Source organism: Ailuropoda melanoleuca, chromosome 13, assembly GCF_002007445.2.
Source record: "Ailuropoda melanoleuca isolate Jingjing chromosome 13, ASM200744v2, whole genome shotgun sequence".
In the NCBI taxonomy this organism is placed as follows: Eukaryota; Metazoa; Chordata; class Mammalia; order Carnivora; family Ursidae; genus Ailuropoda; species Ailuropoda melanoleuca.
Genome location: NC_048230.1, coordinates 11,559,036 through 11,574,063, shown reverse-complemented (window position 1 = coordinate 11,574,063; position 15,028 = coordinate 11,559,036). Strand labels below are relative to the sequence as shown.

The 15,028-nt window shown below is 35.2% G+C and overlaps 1 protein-coding gene across 1 annotated transcript in view; it reads right to left on the bottom strand.

Moving 5' to 3' along the window:
- The window catches only part of BCAS3 (BCAS3 microtubule associated cell migration factor), a 621,209-nt gene that overhangs the window by 563,140 nt on the left and 43,041 nt on the right, over window positions 1-15,028 (bottom strand). The window contains exon 6 of the mRNA XM_034640661.1: window positions 7,268-7,349. Coding sequence (XP_034496552.1) covers window positions 7,268-7,349 — 82 coding nt within the window. The remainder of the gene's footprint in view (window positions 1-7,267; window positions 7,350-15,028) is intronic.

The window sequence follows — 15,028 nt, the reverse complement described above, 5'->3', positions numbered from 1 at the left end:
CAGAAAACATTAGGAAGGCCCTAAATCTCATAGTTTGACCATTTAAAATGTCAATAAGCCTGTTTCCTCTTTGCAAAATACTGGTGATGACTGTAAGCAAATGTCAGTTGGCCTACTTTTGGAAGGTTGCTGGTGTCTTGGTTAAAAAGACTCTGTGTGTGTGTGTGTGTGTGTGTGTGTGTGTGTGTGTGTGTGTGTGTGTTTACAGGATTTACTTGTTTAACATTAGGACTTCACAGCAAAAGAAAAATTACAGCAAACCCTTCTAGAGAAGTTCATCAGAATCTCTGAATTCACACAGCTGAAAAATCAAACAGCTCTTCTTTGAATGTGATAAAAACCACACTTAGGGGCGCCTGGGTGGCTCAGTCGTTAAGTGTCTGCCTTTGGCTCAGGTCACGATCCCAGGGTTGTGGGATCGAGCCCCACACTGGGCTCCCTGCTCAGTGGAAAGACTGCTTCTCCCTCTCCCACTCCCCCTGCCTATGTTCCCTCTCTCGCTGTCTCTCTCTGTCAAATAAGTAAATAAAATCCTAAAAAAAAAAAAAAACCACAAAAAACCACACTTACTCATTTGAAAAGGATGAAACTGGTAGTTGTACCTTATGAAAAATAATGAAAACTCAACACCTAGAAGTGTGTGAAAATTTACAAAAATAAGCAAATGGAAAAAAGTTTAACAACTCCAGAATTACTGTGCTCATGTTTGTTTCTAGAAAAATAACTTTAGCTATTCATATAAAAAAAGCAGCAACACTGGTATTTTTTACTGCATGGGTGGGCTGTCTGTAATATCATAAGTTTCAGAAAATACTTGGCATTTACACTCCAGTAGGAAAAAATGGGTTGGATCTTAGGAGTTTTTCTTAAACCTTTTAATATTTTGATACGTGAAATTGTAAATTCCTTATTTAGAAGGATGATAAATAATAGTACCTTTCCGGCAATAAGTAGTAATGACATAATCTAGAAGAAATAAGCCAAGTTGGCTACCTGGTATTGTGGATGAGTACCAGAAATTAGGCCCAGAGACATTTAGGAAACTTTATCTCCAGAGTCTTATTCTTAGAAAAAGATCCTAGCTTATAAGAATTAGTTCTTTTTTTTTTTTTTAAGATTTTGTTTATTTATTTGACAGAGATAGAGACAGCCAGCGAGAGAGGGAACACAAGCAGGGAGAGTGGGAGAGGAAGAAGCAGGCTCCCAGCCGAGGAGTCCGATGTGGGACCTCGATCCCGGAACGCCGGGATCACGCCCTGAGCCGAAGGCAGACGCTTAACGACTGCGCTACCCAGGCGCCCCATAAGAATTAGTTCTAAGACATTCTCATATGAAGAAAATTCAGGTACTCAGTACACTGGACTCCTAAGGATAATATATAAGATTGAATCTGCATTTCTAAGAAATCTGATTCAAGTCTGAGACCAAAATGATCATCTTTCTCCATAACCAATAAGGAAACAGCATGAGTACAAGGCTAATATAACTCCTAACTGAGTTACAAGCTCTATTAGAGTTAAAAACAGCGTTATTCATTTGGTCACTGATAAATGATAAAAATACTTTATACAAAAGCAGAATTCTGGTTTCTCTTTTGTCAAATACAGAATAAATTCATTTTGGGTCACTACTCATATTCCATATAATCAAGCAAGGCACTGCATAGGATGAGGTGATAAGTAAATTACTGTTCCTGTGATTCCAAAGAAACACATTATAGAACGGGAAAGACCATAATAAAGGAGAAATTTAAAAAAAAAAAAAAACTATGAAAATCAGAGGTTGGCAAGGAAAAATCAAGAAAATATAAAAAGAAAACAACAAAACAATAAAAGTTTCAAGGACAGTCATGATTTAAAGTTAGACATGGTTATAAAATATGTAAAGATTTTCTTTGCATGAAAATAAGGACATATAAAATCTGATAGATTTCACCAAATAACACAACAAATAGCACACTATACATCAAGTATATAGGATACATATCCATAATAATATATCATTAACAATAATAAAGAGTTCAATCAATAAGAGCAAAGAGTACAAACAAGCATGGTATTAATTAGAATAAACAGCAAAAACACGAAGATTTTCCATTCTCCCTAGCACTCAAACACCAAAAAATTACAAATGAAGAGGATTTTCCTCCATCAGATATGCAAAGACTAAAAAGATTCGTAATAGCCAGTAGAGGACAGACCTGGAAAAAAAAGGAATTTTCATGTATAGATATCAGTACACTCTCTCTGAGAAGCAACTTTACAACATGTATCAAAATTTTACATGTATATATTCTTTGCCCCAGTAATTCCCTTCTAAGAATTATCCTAAGAAAATAATTACTTATATTTTTTTAAATATACACATACAGAAGTATGTAACAACATAACCTGTTACAGGGAAAAGTTCAAGTTAATATAAATGTTTATACAAATGAATGACACACACAACCAAGAGCCCATACATGCAACACACGTAAAGAACTTGAATCAGGCTCTGGACATAATACTACAAGTTAATTCATGCATGTTAAGGGGGAAAGACAGGAAATGTATACTCTAAGCTGTGAATACATGCTCAGTATCTGGAGGAAGGGAAGAAAGGGTAGGAAAGAGGTAACCTAGGTTTATCTCTGATAACATAGAATCAAGTGAATTTTCACTTTTTACTTTTAGTATTCCTTAAATTTTTATAATAAATATTTTAACTGGTTAGAATTATATGATCTTTATTTTATATGATCTTTATTTTAAGAAATTAAAGACATATTAAAGTGAAAGTGTTTTCTGATCCCACTCCTTGGAAATAACCATTAGCACAAAGTTTATAACCATATAAAATTCTTAACTTATACACTAACATATATATTAATATGTTTTATTTCACATGTGAGGTATTGCGATACTAAAAACCACAATGGCTAAGAGTAATGAATACGAACAATCTGCTTTACTTGAAATAAGTTCTACAAAAATCTGAAGGATAATAAAGTTTTTATCTGATATAAGAATACCAATTGATTGGTCATAGTTTTCTGAAGCACTGTCCTAAAAAGTTCTAAAAAGGTATAGGTTCATTAAGAAAGTAATCAATTATTGATAGTGATCATAAAGAAGTAGGAAAGCTCAACTATGCTGATACAGTAAATGCCCATTTATACTATATTTAATGATGATCTTCTGTGGAATAGGATGCCATCCAAATCCTTCAGATTTTCACTTTTAATTAAAGGACAGACTTTCCACAAAAGTACCTACAGAAAGGCAACTTGTTTTTCTTCCAGGTCATACTTTTCAAAAGATTACACCATGTAGCAACTTTCAACAAATATTTATTAACACCTTGTATCAAGTACTTGGTGAGGCACTAAAGATGCAAAGACAGACGACAAACCTAGCAAGAGGTATGGGGCCCTCAGCTGGCTCAGTCAGTAGAGCATGTGACTCTTGACTCAAGGCTGTGAGTCTGAGCCCCACACTGGGTGTAGCGATTACTTAAAAATAATAAAATCTTTTTTAAAAAATCTAGCAAGAGGTAAATGAGCAACTAAAATCAAAACAAAACAAAAAACCAAAAAAAACAAAACAAAAAAAAATGGGAAGTCCTGGGGCACCTGGGTCGTAGAGTTGATTGAGCATCCGAGTCTTGGTTTCAGCTTGCTTGGGTCATGATCTCAGTGTCATGAGATCAGGCTCTGCACTGAGCCCCAAGTCAGCTCCACTCTGTGTGTAGAGTTTGCTTGGGATTCTCTCTCCCTCTTCCTCTGCCCCTTCTCCCTCCACATATGCGCGTGCTCTCTCTCTCCCTCCCTCTAAAATAAATCTTTTTTTTTTTTTTTAAAGCCAGTAAGTCCTATGAAAGCACATTCTATTAACATGGAATACGGGGCAAAAAGGGTTAGAAGGACATGAGAACTCTAGAAAAGGAAATAGCAATGAAATGACCTTGAAGAGGATGGATCATTTGAGGAAATGAAAGAAGTACAGTTAAACTATCACAGATTACTATTAGGGCAAGGAAGGGGAAGATGCAGGACGCTCGTTAAGGATGACTGAAAATGATGCTGGAAAAACACACAGTGAGGGGATCAGTTCACAAAAGATCTAATGAACGTGCTATGCAAAAGTTATACTAAATTTACTTATTAATTTTAATAGTTTATAGATTCTTTCGTATTTTCCATATACACAAATTATCAACAAATAAAGACAATTTTACATCTTTCATTCTAATATTTACACCTTTTATTTATTTTTCTTGCTTTATTGTAATGGCTAGGACTTACGTTCAAAGATAAATAGAAGTTATGGTAGAAGCCATCCCAAACTCAACAGGAAAGTATTTAATATATCACTTCTGAGTATGATGTTAGCTATAGATTTTTTTATAATCTTTATTATACTAAGAATGTTTCTATCCTAATTTGCTGAAAGTTTTTTTTTAAGATTTTATTTATTTAGAGAGAGAGAGCCAGTGAACAGGGGGAAGGGTAGAGGAAGAGAGAGAATGTCCAGCAGATTCTGTGCTGAGCAAGGAGTCCAATGTGGGGCTCGATCTCATGACCCTGAGATCATGACTCAAGCTGAAATCAAGAGTCAGACACTTAACCGACTGAGCCACCCAGGCACCCTGCTGAAAGTTTTTTTAAAATCATAAATGACTACTGAATTTTATCAAAGGTTTTTTCCACTTATAATAAGATGATCAAATGGATTTTCTTCATTCTATTAATATGAATTACACTGATTGATTTTCAAATGTTAACCAGCCTTGTATTTCTGAAATATCCCTTACTTGTTCATGATATATAATTCTTTTTATGTATCACTGGATTCTATTTGGTAATATTTATATGTAAATTACACCAAGAAAGAAAGAAAAGAGAGAGGGAAAAGGCAGAGGGAGAGGAAGAGAGGGCAGCAGGCTGAGAGTGGGGTGTTGGGTATGAAAAGGTAAGATTAAGAAAAACATGATAGTAGAAAGAATTAGTCAATAGAAGAGTTAGTAATCCACAATGAGACAATCTCCCAAAAAGAACATGAAAGAAATTATTTTTCTCAATTAATCATTAATCATTCTAGGGGGGTCTAAGAGCCAAATAATATAAGTACCAGAAAGAGAGAACAAAGAAAACTTAGAAGAAATCATCAAAAAATTAATTTAAGAAATTTTCAAAACTATACTACTTGCATTCCCACATTCAAGGGGCCCAGGACAATGTACGAACTAAGAAACAACATTGTAAAGTTTCAGAACACTAGGAACAAAGACCAACATTCTATTAACTCCCAGAGAGGAAAAACAAGTCATAGACAAAGAAAAAGGTATCAAAATGACTTCAGACTCTTCAATCACAACATTAGATCAATGCCTTCAAAATTCTCAATAACATCATTTACAAACAAGTATTTGTTACCCAGCCAAATTACCAAACAAGAATTAAGAAAGAATAAAGACATCTTCAGACAAACAAAATTTACCACACATCCTTTTTCAGGAAGCTACTAAAAGACTTACTCCATCAAAATGATCACACAAAGTAAAATGGGCAAAAGAGAGGGATGGGGTGTTTGATTTTCCATTACAAATTTTATGTGATCAGTCACATGCAGGACTTCAGTACAAACAAATCTAAAAAATTAATCAAATACAACAAAAGTGACACATATGTAACTCTTACATAATGGAACATTAACCTATGTGAAATTATATTTCAAATCTAATATTATATTTTTAGAAGTATATTATAATAGAGAGATAAATCTTTTTTTAATTAGACAAAAGAAATTACATATACTCAAATTCTACTAGCAATATTACCTTTTATAGCTTTATACTCTCTCACAAAGTATTTCTGCCCAAAGTAAAAGTTGAGAAAAGTTGAACATTAATAACTGGCATAAACAAAAGAGCTTCATAAATGAACTGAAGGGAGAATAATCTGCCTCTGTGAATTACATACAAAAGAAACAAAGACATAGCAAAGTCTTTCAATAATAAAGCTGTCTCTGAGTCCAACGATCCAAAGAGAAAGCTGGCTATTCCATAAACCTTCTGGAAAAAGATGTTCCACAATCTTCCTCATCACAGGATTTCACCAAAACTCAAATGCAACAAAAAATAGAGCAAGAGCGAGTGAGAAAGAGCAAAGCAGAGACAGCTAAACTTTGGATATACCATATAGTCCAATAACAAGGAGAAAAATCTCTACATGACTGCAGGATGTTATTGCCTTGTTACCTTCACCCTTCCATTTCAATTAAGCAGACTTAATCGCTAAAATAATCCCTGACATTATTTATGCATATGATTAGTGCATAATGCACAGGGTAGTAAGTTTTCACAAACAGCATTCTTACCAGTTTAGAGAATTACCCGCTCAATGAAGTCTTATAAGGAAGATTACCCAACTTCTGGAAAACTTTAAAACATAATAGAATTCAAATATTTTAATATCCTCCTTTTTAAAAGATTTTAAAGTATGCAAACAAAATTTAATTGACTGTGTTTTTATTGCTTGTGCAAAAACACTACTGAATGAACACAGGCAAGTTAATGAGAAAATACAACAGAAAGCTCAGATCATTAAAGAGCCAGGAGTTATTCAGGAACCCAAACAGCAGGTTTAATTTAAACAGGTATTTGATTTTTTTTTAATAAAAACAAAACATACATAATATTTAAATACAGCATTAAGAGGTATTAAGAAGTATTCATCTTTAAAGCAGAGATCGAAGGTCAAAAGCCCGAAACTGTACTTCTGACATAGCTGGGAATGCAGACAGCAGACTCCTCTACAAGCGAGATAATGGTGAAAACCAAGCTCTCAGAGGCTGTAAGAATCACTGAGAAGAGCAAAGACGTGAGAACAGAGACCTGGGGAATACCCACAGAAGAAAGCTAAACCAGAAACATAACAAAAGCAGCACAGTCAGCAAGGAAGGGATCTGGGAAGAGTAATGCCATGCAAACCAAGAGAGAAGAGGGCTTCAAGAAAGAGCCAGCGAAGTCAGAGGCTAAATCGAGATCAAAGAGGACTTAGATAAATCAAAACCACAGTAGAATGTGAATGGCCATATTGAATTGGTTAAGATTACCTATTTCCATCTCAACTGACAGAACAAGAGTTTATCTTGTGGGGAGGAAGGGAAGGGTATGGACGCTTAGAGGAAAATAGACTTTAGTTATCATTCTTGCTGTCTGTAGTCCAAGACCAATAAAAGAGAAACTCCTGAATGATTTGTTTCTTCTTAAGGGCTACACTCACCAAACTGTGGAGCAGGCAAGATTCTCGCCGCTCGAATGGGGCCATGTCGAACAGAAAAGAGCTCCTGTGCTTCCCCACTGATCTGCATGGGAAGACAAAAAATTTCAGTAAATGAAAATGCAGGTTAGAACATGACTATAAGAAAACAAGATCTCCTAAATTTTATCACAATTTTTTATCTGAAATGTAATACATGCACACATCCACATAGACACACGCATTTATGGCTGTTCATACACATTAAGTATATTCATGTTTAAATTGCCACAAATATTTTGAGAAAACGATAAGTGCACACACTGGTACAAATAGGAAAATGAATGATCTCTTCTAAAAGTCTATAATTCTTATCTTTATCAAACTACTGTAGGGGCGCCTGGGTGGCGCAGTCGTTAAGCGTCTGCCTTCGGCCCAGGGCGTGATCCTGGCGTTCCGGGATTGAGCCCCACATCAGGCTCCTCCGCTAGGAGCCTGCTTCTTCCTCTCCCACTCCCCCTGCTTGTTTTCCCTCTCTCACTGGCTGTCTCTGTCAAATAAATATATAAATAAATCTTTAAATAAATAAATAAATAAATAAAAAACTATAAGTCTGCTCAGCTTTTGCATGGTCGCCTTTCATTTTAGAGCAAAGCAAACTATGCTATTTTAAATTAGTACGAAGTTTTCCATGTAAGAGAAAGGTAAATATTCTTAGTATTCTGAAAAGCAGAACTTAAATGTTGTAGTAACTTCCATAAATATGTTGTAAATGAGAAAAAGCAAAACATATTGCAAAGAACACTGTAGTAAATGTGAATGACCTGTGTACCCGGTTATGGTCCTGCAACTACCCACCTGTTAACCACCTTGAATAAATCACTTAACATCTATAAATATATACTTTTTTCTTTTTAAAATATGTTTTGGATGAAAACTGTATATATTTAAGGTGCACGACATGATGATTTAATATACAGAGATGATAAAATGATCCCTGCAGCCATCTCCTCAGTTACCTTGTTTGTATGATGAGAGCACCAGTTTTCCAGTATTCAGTACAGTGCTCTTAACTACAGTCATCATGCACGAACATTAGATCCCCAGACTTATTTATCCTACATAACTGCAAGTCTGTACCCTGTGACCAACATCTCCCCACTGCCCCCACCTCCCCTAAGCCTGTATTCTTTTGCATTTAAAAACTGAAAAGATTAAGGGGCTAAAGGACCTCAAAGATACTTGTAATTTCAATATTCTATGACTTACAAAAGTAATATGTAAGCATCTTTAAGTGTCATCATTTTTATTATACACCTAGATCAAACACCGTATAAGTATCTGTCCGTTTTGAGTCATATCAGATTTATTCATCAGATATAAAGAGTACAGTAGTCTATTAGCCCAAAGGTAAAAGGGATATGACAATATATGTGTTGAGTGTGAAAACAATCAATTTTCAAAATTAGTCGCTCAAGGAAACACTCTGCTGCTAACCAAAGTACTGAGCAGATTAAACTAGGATTAGTTAAGAAAGGCTTCCCAGACTGCTTTAAATGGTAATGTAGTTCCCAATACATTTTCATAATTCTCAAGTGCTTGATGGAATATGTGATATCAGACAGGGAAAATGGCAAAAAAGATAGAACTAGTTCTAAATACCCAAGAACTGACGACAGATGTAATAATGATCAACCGTTCAATAGAGGAAACACGCTGATGGTAGTTTTTTAATAGGCCTGACAAGCAGTTTAGAATATCAACAACGTATACAAGATAAATGGCTTCTAAAGCTTTCAATATTAAACTGTAAATTTGCAGAGCTGTCTTTAAGATTAACTGCTTGTTCAGATCTTCAGCTTGCTTTCCATCTGAATGTAAAAGCTGCAAACTATAAATATTTTCTTATTAAGTGTTAAACTCTGATGATACCGAAAGATACATCATATTCATTTTGCTTAATAAAAAATATTACAACTCATTCACAGGCCACAATGGCAAATCCCTCTGTAACACGGGATGCAACAGATCTGAGGAATGCTAGGCTCTTCACACTAACTGTGCAACAACAGCACCACCTATCACCAATTAAACATACCGAAGCCATAAACTCAGGACAGCCAAAGATAAAAACTGAGCTCTCTACAAATTCCTTTGCGAACATTAATTTTCTACATGAAATACACGGCCATTACATACTGTAGCTCTTAAGTCTACAGTTTACTATTAGAGAACGGAATTTAAAATCTAGAAAAGTCTTAAAAGGTCACTTTGTTCAACCTCCCACCCAGTGCAGTAATCATACATTCTCTGAAATCTAAAAATTATGATCTCTTTGATCTTAGGCACACTTGCACTGAAAAGTATATCGCTAACGTAATCCAATTATATTATGGAGTTATTATTGGCTATCTCCATGAAAATGGATATAGAAGAATGGATAAATAATATTCTTCTTCAATATACATACTATTTCTATTAACTAGGAAATAAAAAGATAAGTTATAAAATACTATACAACTTGCATTGAAATTATAATTCAGAGCAACAAAAAACACTTCTCACTAATAACAAATACAAGTTCATAACTATAACAAATCATAGTATTCTGACACAAAATTTGCTCTGTGCTATCACTGCCATATGCCACAGGTCTAGCATTTAGCTTTTGGTTCTATAAAATAAACCTTAAAGTTAAAAAAAAAAAATTCTAATCATATTTAACTGAGCTATGTACTAAACTACACTAAATAATAAAGAATAAGGCAAACCTGTCTTGGCATTCTCACAATATGATAAACATTTGTTAACACCGATTTAATACACAAGAGCTTGCTCTGACATCGAAAACCATTTTGAAATCAGATCATACCATGCTCCTCAGTGTAACAGCTTTCAAAACAGACGTAAATGCTCTATTCTATTCTTAGCTTCTACTCTAAATCCCTCTTTAAATGTACAGCAATAGGTAAGAAAGAGCATTAGGAATGATTACAAAATGCATCCTGTGTTTATTACCCATCCTTTATTACCTCTAAGTTAAATCCTAGAATCTTTAATTATTACATATGGGAAGGGAGGGATGAAGAAACATCCTGTCGCTATTCACAGATTTTTGTGACTACGTTAAAATCAAGATTGTTAGAAGCCTAATTCTAATGTATCCTAAGTGCGTTGCAAATGTTAAACTTCCGAGAGGAGAGAACTCTCCAAACTGTGTGTGCAACTGCTACACTGGGATACTATTTCAGAACAGAAGTGCCAACAAAATATATACAGATAAAGACATGACGTGTGCACATTTTAGAAAGAACACAAGATGGATAAGTCCTTACAGGCTTGGCTTCAGCTGCCGTTTTCAATTGCCTCTAATAATTTTATACAGTATATTCACTGGTAATTCTGCTCTCAAATAAATGAGTGTCAAAACTGATTAACTTTTTTAAAGGCTTTCACAGTGATTTTTACGTCTCTTAAAAAAGAGCTCATTGAAAATGGCAAAAAATCTCAGAGATGAGGATTTTATACATCCTGACAAGAATCACCAGGAGCTACAAGTTCATTTTTAAAGCAACAATAATAACAAATACAAGGGCAGAACTACAAGGAAGGAGTGTACCAAGCAATGTTCCAACTTCCTGGCAACGGTAGTAACTTGGGGAGAGGAGCAAACAGGGAGGAAACCTCTCCAAGAGTTCCTCATGGGTCTCTGCCTTTGTTCTTACTGGCATTTTAATTTCTGATGACAGACTTTTGTTGTTTGGAGCATAAACCGGACGTACCAGTTTGGAGGCACAATAAGGAGAACAAAGAATGATTTGTTCACACTGTAGGAAAAAAATCTTTTCCAACCATAGAAAATAGCTTTCGCATGGTGAAAATATGCAAATTACATGCCAAACCAAAAAAGTGTGGGGGGGAGTACAAGTTTAGAATCTCACAACTCAATCTTCGGCAAAAGGAAATTATAACAGCCGAGACAATAATACACACAGAGAAAGGGCTATAAAAGTTGTGGGAGAGCTTTGTAACTACTGTTAGAGAATTCTAAAAGCAAATGAAGGTCATCTAGCCCTCAGAACCAAACTTGTTTCTGAAATCCCGATGGCTTTTCAAAGGTATCTGACTACAAAATAGAAAAGTCAATCAAATATCAACAACAATAATAGTAATAACGCTCTATAATGACTCAGAACAAGAGTACATATTTACACCCCCAACTCCACTTTTAGATACTGGCCAAATTGGAGAATTGTGTCTGCAGTTGACTCTTTTTAGCAAACTTTGTTTAAAAATAACAGACACAGAAATAACACATAAATCATACATGTATGTATAGCTTAATGAATTTTCCATGTTAATATGCCTCTGTTACCAGCACCATCATCAAGAAACAGAACATGATAGATATTCAGAGGGTCCCTCCACACCCTGTCCCAGTCACAAATCCAACTCAAGAATAACCATAACCACTAATACATTACACATAAGTTTTACTTGTTCAATTTTATGCAAACAGAATCACATGGTATGCACTCTTCCGTGAATGGCCTCTTGTGCACATTACATGTATATGAAATTCATTTGTATTGTTGCATATGGTTGTACTTTTTTTTTCTTTTTTTACTGTACTTTTTTCACTTCATTACATGAAAAATACTACAATTTATCCATTTTACTGTTGGTGGACTTCTGGGCTGTTTCCAGTTTTTGGCTCTTAAAAATTGAAAAAACTTTCAAGTGAGCAAAGAATTACTGTATGTCCTTTCAATGGATTACCAAGAGTATCTAGTGGACCCTTTGGGGTTATTTGATTCTATAGACATCTGCACCTTTGTTTTGACAGGGTTATTTTGCAATACTGTAAGTTATAGAAAACCAATAGCAATGCTACTGACTCTTGTCCACAGAAATGCAAATGAATTTTGTCTGGAAGAGATACAACTGAATTGCACTCTATAAAAAAAGATGATTCCAGACAGTACATTTTAGTTTCAATAGTATATTAACCAAGTTTGCATCTCATAACAAGTTCATTTCAGTACTCCCCTAATTGCCTGAATTGGTTCTTAAGATTCTCCTTTGATGCAGCTGCATCGACTTGCCAAATAATACTTCATTTATTAATGAGTTAAATAAAATCTATGACATGTGTCCATTTTACAGTTGTCAGAGAGCCATGATTTTACCATTTTTAAAATAACGTTGTAAAGAACACTCCTACGAATATTCTTGCACATTTTGTTTAGTGAACACACGTACTTCTTCTGGGTATATGCCTACTAGTAGAATTGTTCTTTTATTAGGCATATGTGCATACTTTGTAGATTTCAACAAAACAGTTTTCTACAGTGATTGTGCAAATTTACACTTCCACCAGCAATGTAAAAGAGTTCTGCCAGCCCCACATCCTCACCAACAGTTCGTACCAGCCATTCTGGTGGGTGTTCAACAGGACCATCACCATGGTTTTAATTTGCATTTTCTTCATGACTGAGGAGGTTGATCAAAAGCCTTTTCATTTGTTTACTGGAATTCAGTAGTTATACTATTCCATGAATGACTGCTAAAAGTCTCCTGCCCCCTACAGTTGCCTGATTCTAAGGGATTATGGATTTAAATCTATTATGCACAATGAATGAAATGCAGTTCAGTCTCCTCTGAAAAGCAATGCTGCCTCAAACTAACCATATAAACAGGCTTAGTGGCCCTCCACCAGGGCAAATGATGTAAGACTTTTGTCCTGAGGGACCCTCGATTTCCAGATGTATGTATAATAAACAGTTCAGAATATGAATGAGACTCAAGAACTCATTTCAAGAAAAAGGTAGAACTTTTTGTACCTAATTGAATTCATATCCTAATTCCAAATCCAGTAATAAGCAAACTTTCCCCCAAACTAAGATATGATGGTTTAGTTATAGCAACATGATATCCATCTCTTGAAGTGGAAAATATTGATTTGTAAAAATTCACACAAACATTCAAAGCAAATTCAGTCCCTGTTTAAGACAGGAAACATATAAAAATTATTATATCTTTCCCTATAACTCAAGCAGTTCAAACAAAAGATAATGATTAGTAGTTTTTTTTCTTGATAAATACTTTCACAAGTTTTTACCCTTAAAAAAATTAAAAAGAGGTATTACTTTGCCTATTTTTTTCAAAATGGCTACAGCATATATAGCAGATGATTTCCAGGCTAGAAATACAAATTGAAAACCAAGACACCGGACATGAAAGACAACAGAAGAACAAGTATTGCCTGTGTTTATCTCATGCACATCCTTACTTTCAATCAAAAATATCTTTCATGTCAGAGTGCTCCAGACTACTAATGGCTCTGATTTCACCTGGGAAGTCTGAGGGAATAAAAGCAACCAACGGGGGTACCCTGGAAGTGTTTTTCTTTTTCCGAAATCATGGCCTATGGCAACAATGCCAAGTACATATAACACACCAGGATCATCAGTGACAAATATCACACATCAACAACATCAAATATTCCAACAGTTTATTTTAGTAGGAAATTTAGTAGAAAATAATTTATTAACTATACAAATTTGCTAAATCTGAGTTTGGCTTTAAAATAAGGGGCAACGATCCATCTACCTAACAAGGCAACTGTGATAATTAAGTTGTGTATTTATTTTTTATTTTTTATTTTTTTTTTAAAGATTTTATTTATTTATTTGACAGAGATAGAGACAGCCAGAGAGAGAGGGAACACAAGCAGGGGGAGTGGGAGAGGAAGGAGCAGGCTCATAGCAGAGGAGCCTGATGTGGGGCCCGATCCCATAACGCCGGGATCACGCCCTGAGCCGAAGGCAGACGCTTAACCGCTGTGCCACCCAGGCGCCCCTAAGTTGTGTATTTAAAAGATGTAACATAAAACATAGTTAAATCAAGAAGATGCCTGCTGAATGAATGGGTGAATAAATGACTGGGTCTGTATCAGCCTCATTATTCAATCTTGATGGTATTCAGCATAAATTGGACTTGCCCCCACTGTTCTCAAAGCATGTTAGTAACACATCATGTCTGGAAATTTGTTATAATACCATATCATAAAACACATTTGCTACAACTCATTCTTGAACCCACCGGTATATTACTTCCTATGTTTTACAGCTCTCAATAAAAGGACTCTTACCAAGGTGGAAAGGAGCACATCATCTGTGCAGCACTTTTTATCACACTAGTCTTCACACTTCCACTCAAGATCAAGGCAGTCTCCACCCTCTCTGGCAAATATCCCACACTCATTCCAACCTTTATGTGTTTATATGATATTTTTACCTGCAACAGGTTTTCCTTCCAACCGTGATACAAAAACAGCCCAATTAAATATGCTAATGTAGAGCTAGCAATCTAATTGTTCCACATGCACTAACCATACAGACACAACTGAAATGAAGTTCCTTAAAAAAGAGCATTATTTCCCTAGTTTTACACTTAAAAGGTAACACCAAATAAAACATTTTTTTTTAAGATTTTATTTATTCATTCGACAGAGAGAGAGACAGCCACCGAGAGAGGGAACACAAGCAGGGGGAGTGGAGAAAAAGAAGCAGGCTCCCAGTGGAAGAGCCTGATGTGGGGCTCGATCCCAGAACGCCAGGATCACGCCCTGAGCCGAAGGCAGACGCTTAATGACTGAGCCACCCAGGCGCCCCAAAACATTTTTAATAAGGAGAAAATGCAAACTATAGACTTAAGTTATTAATGATTTATTAATATTGTTTCATTAGTTTTAACAAATGTACCTTACTAATGCAAGATGTT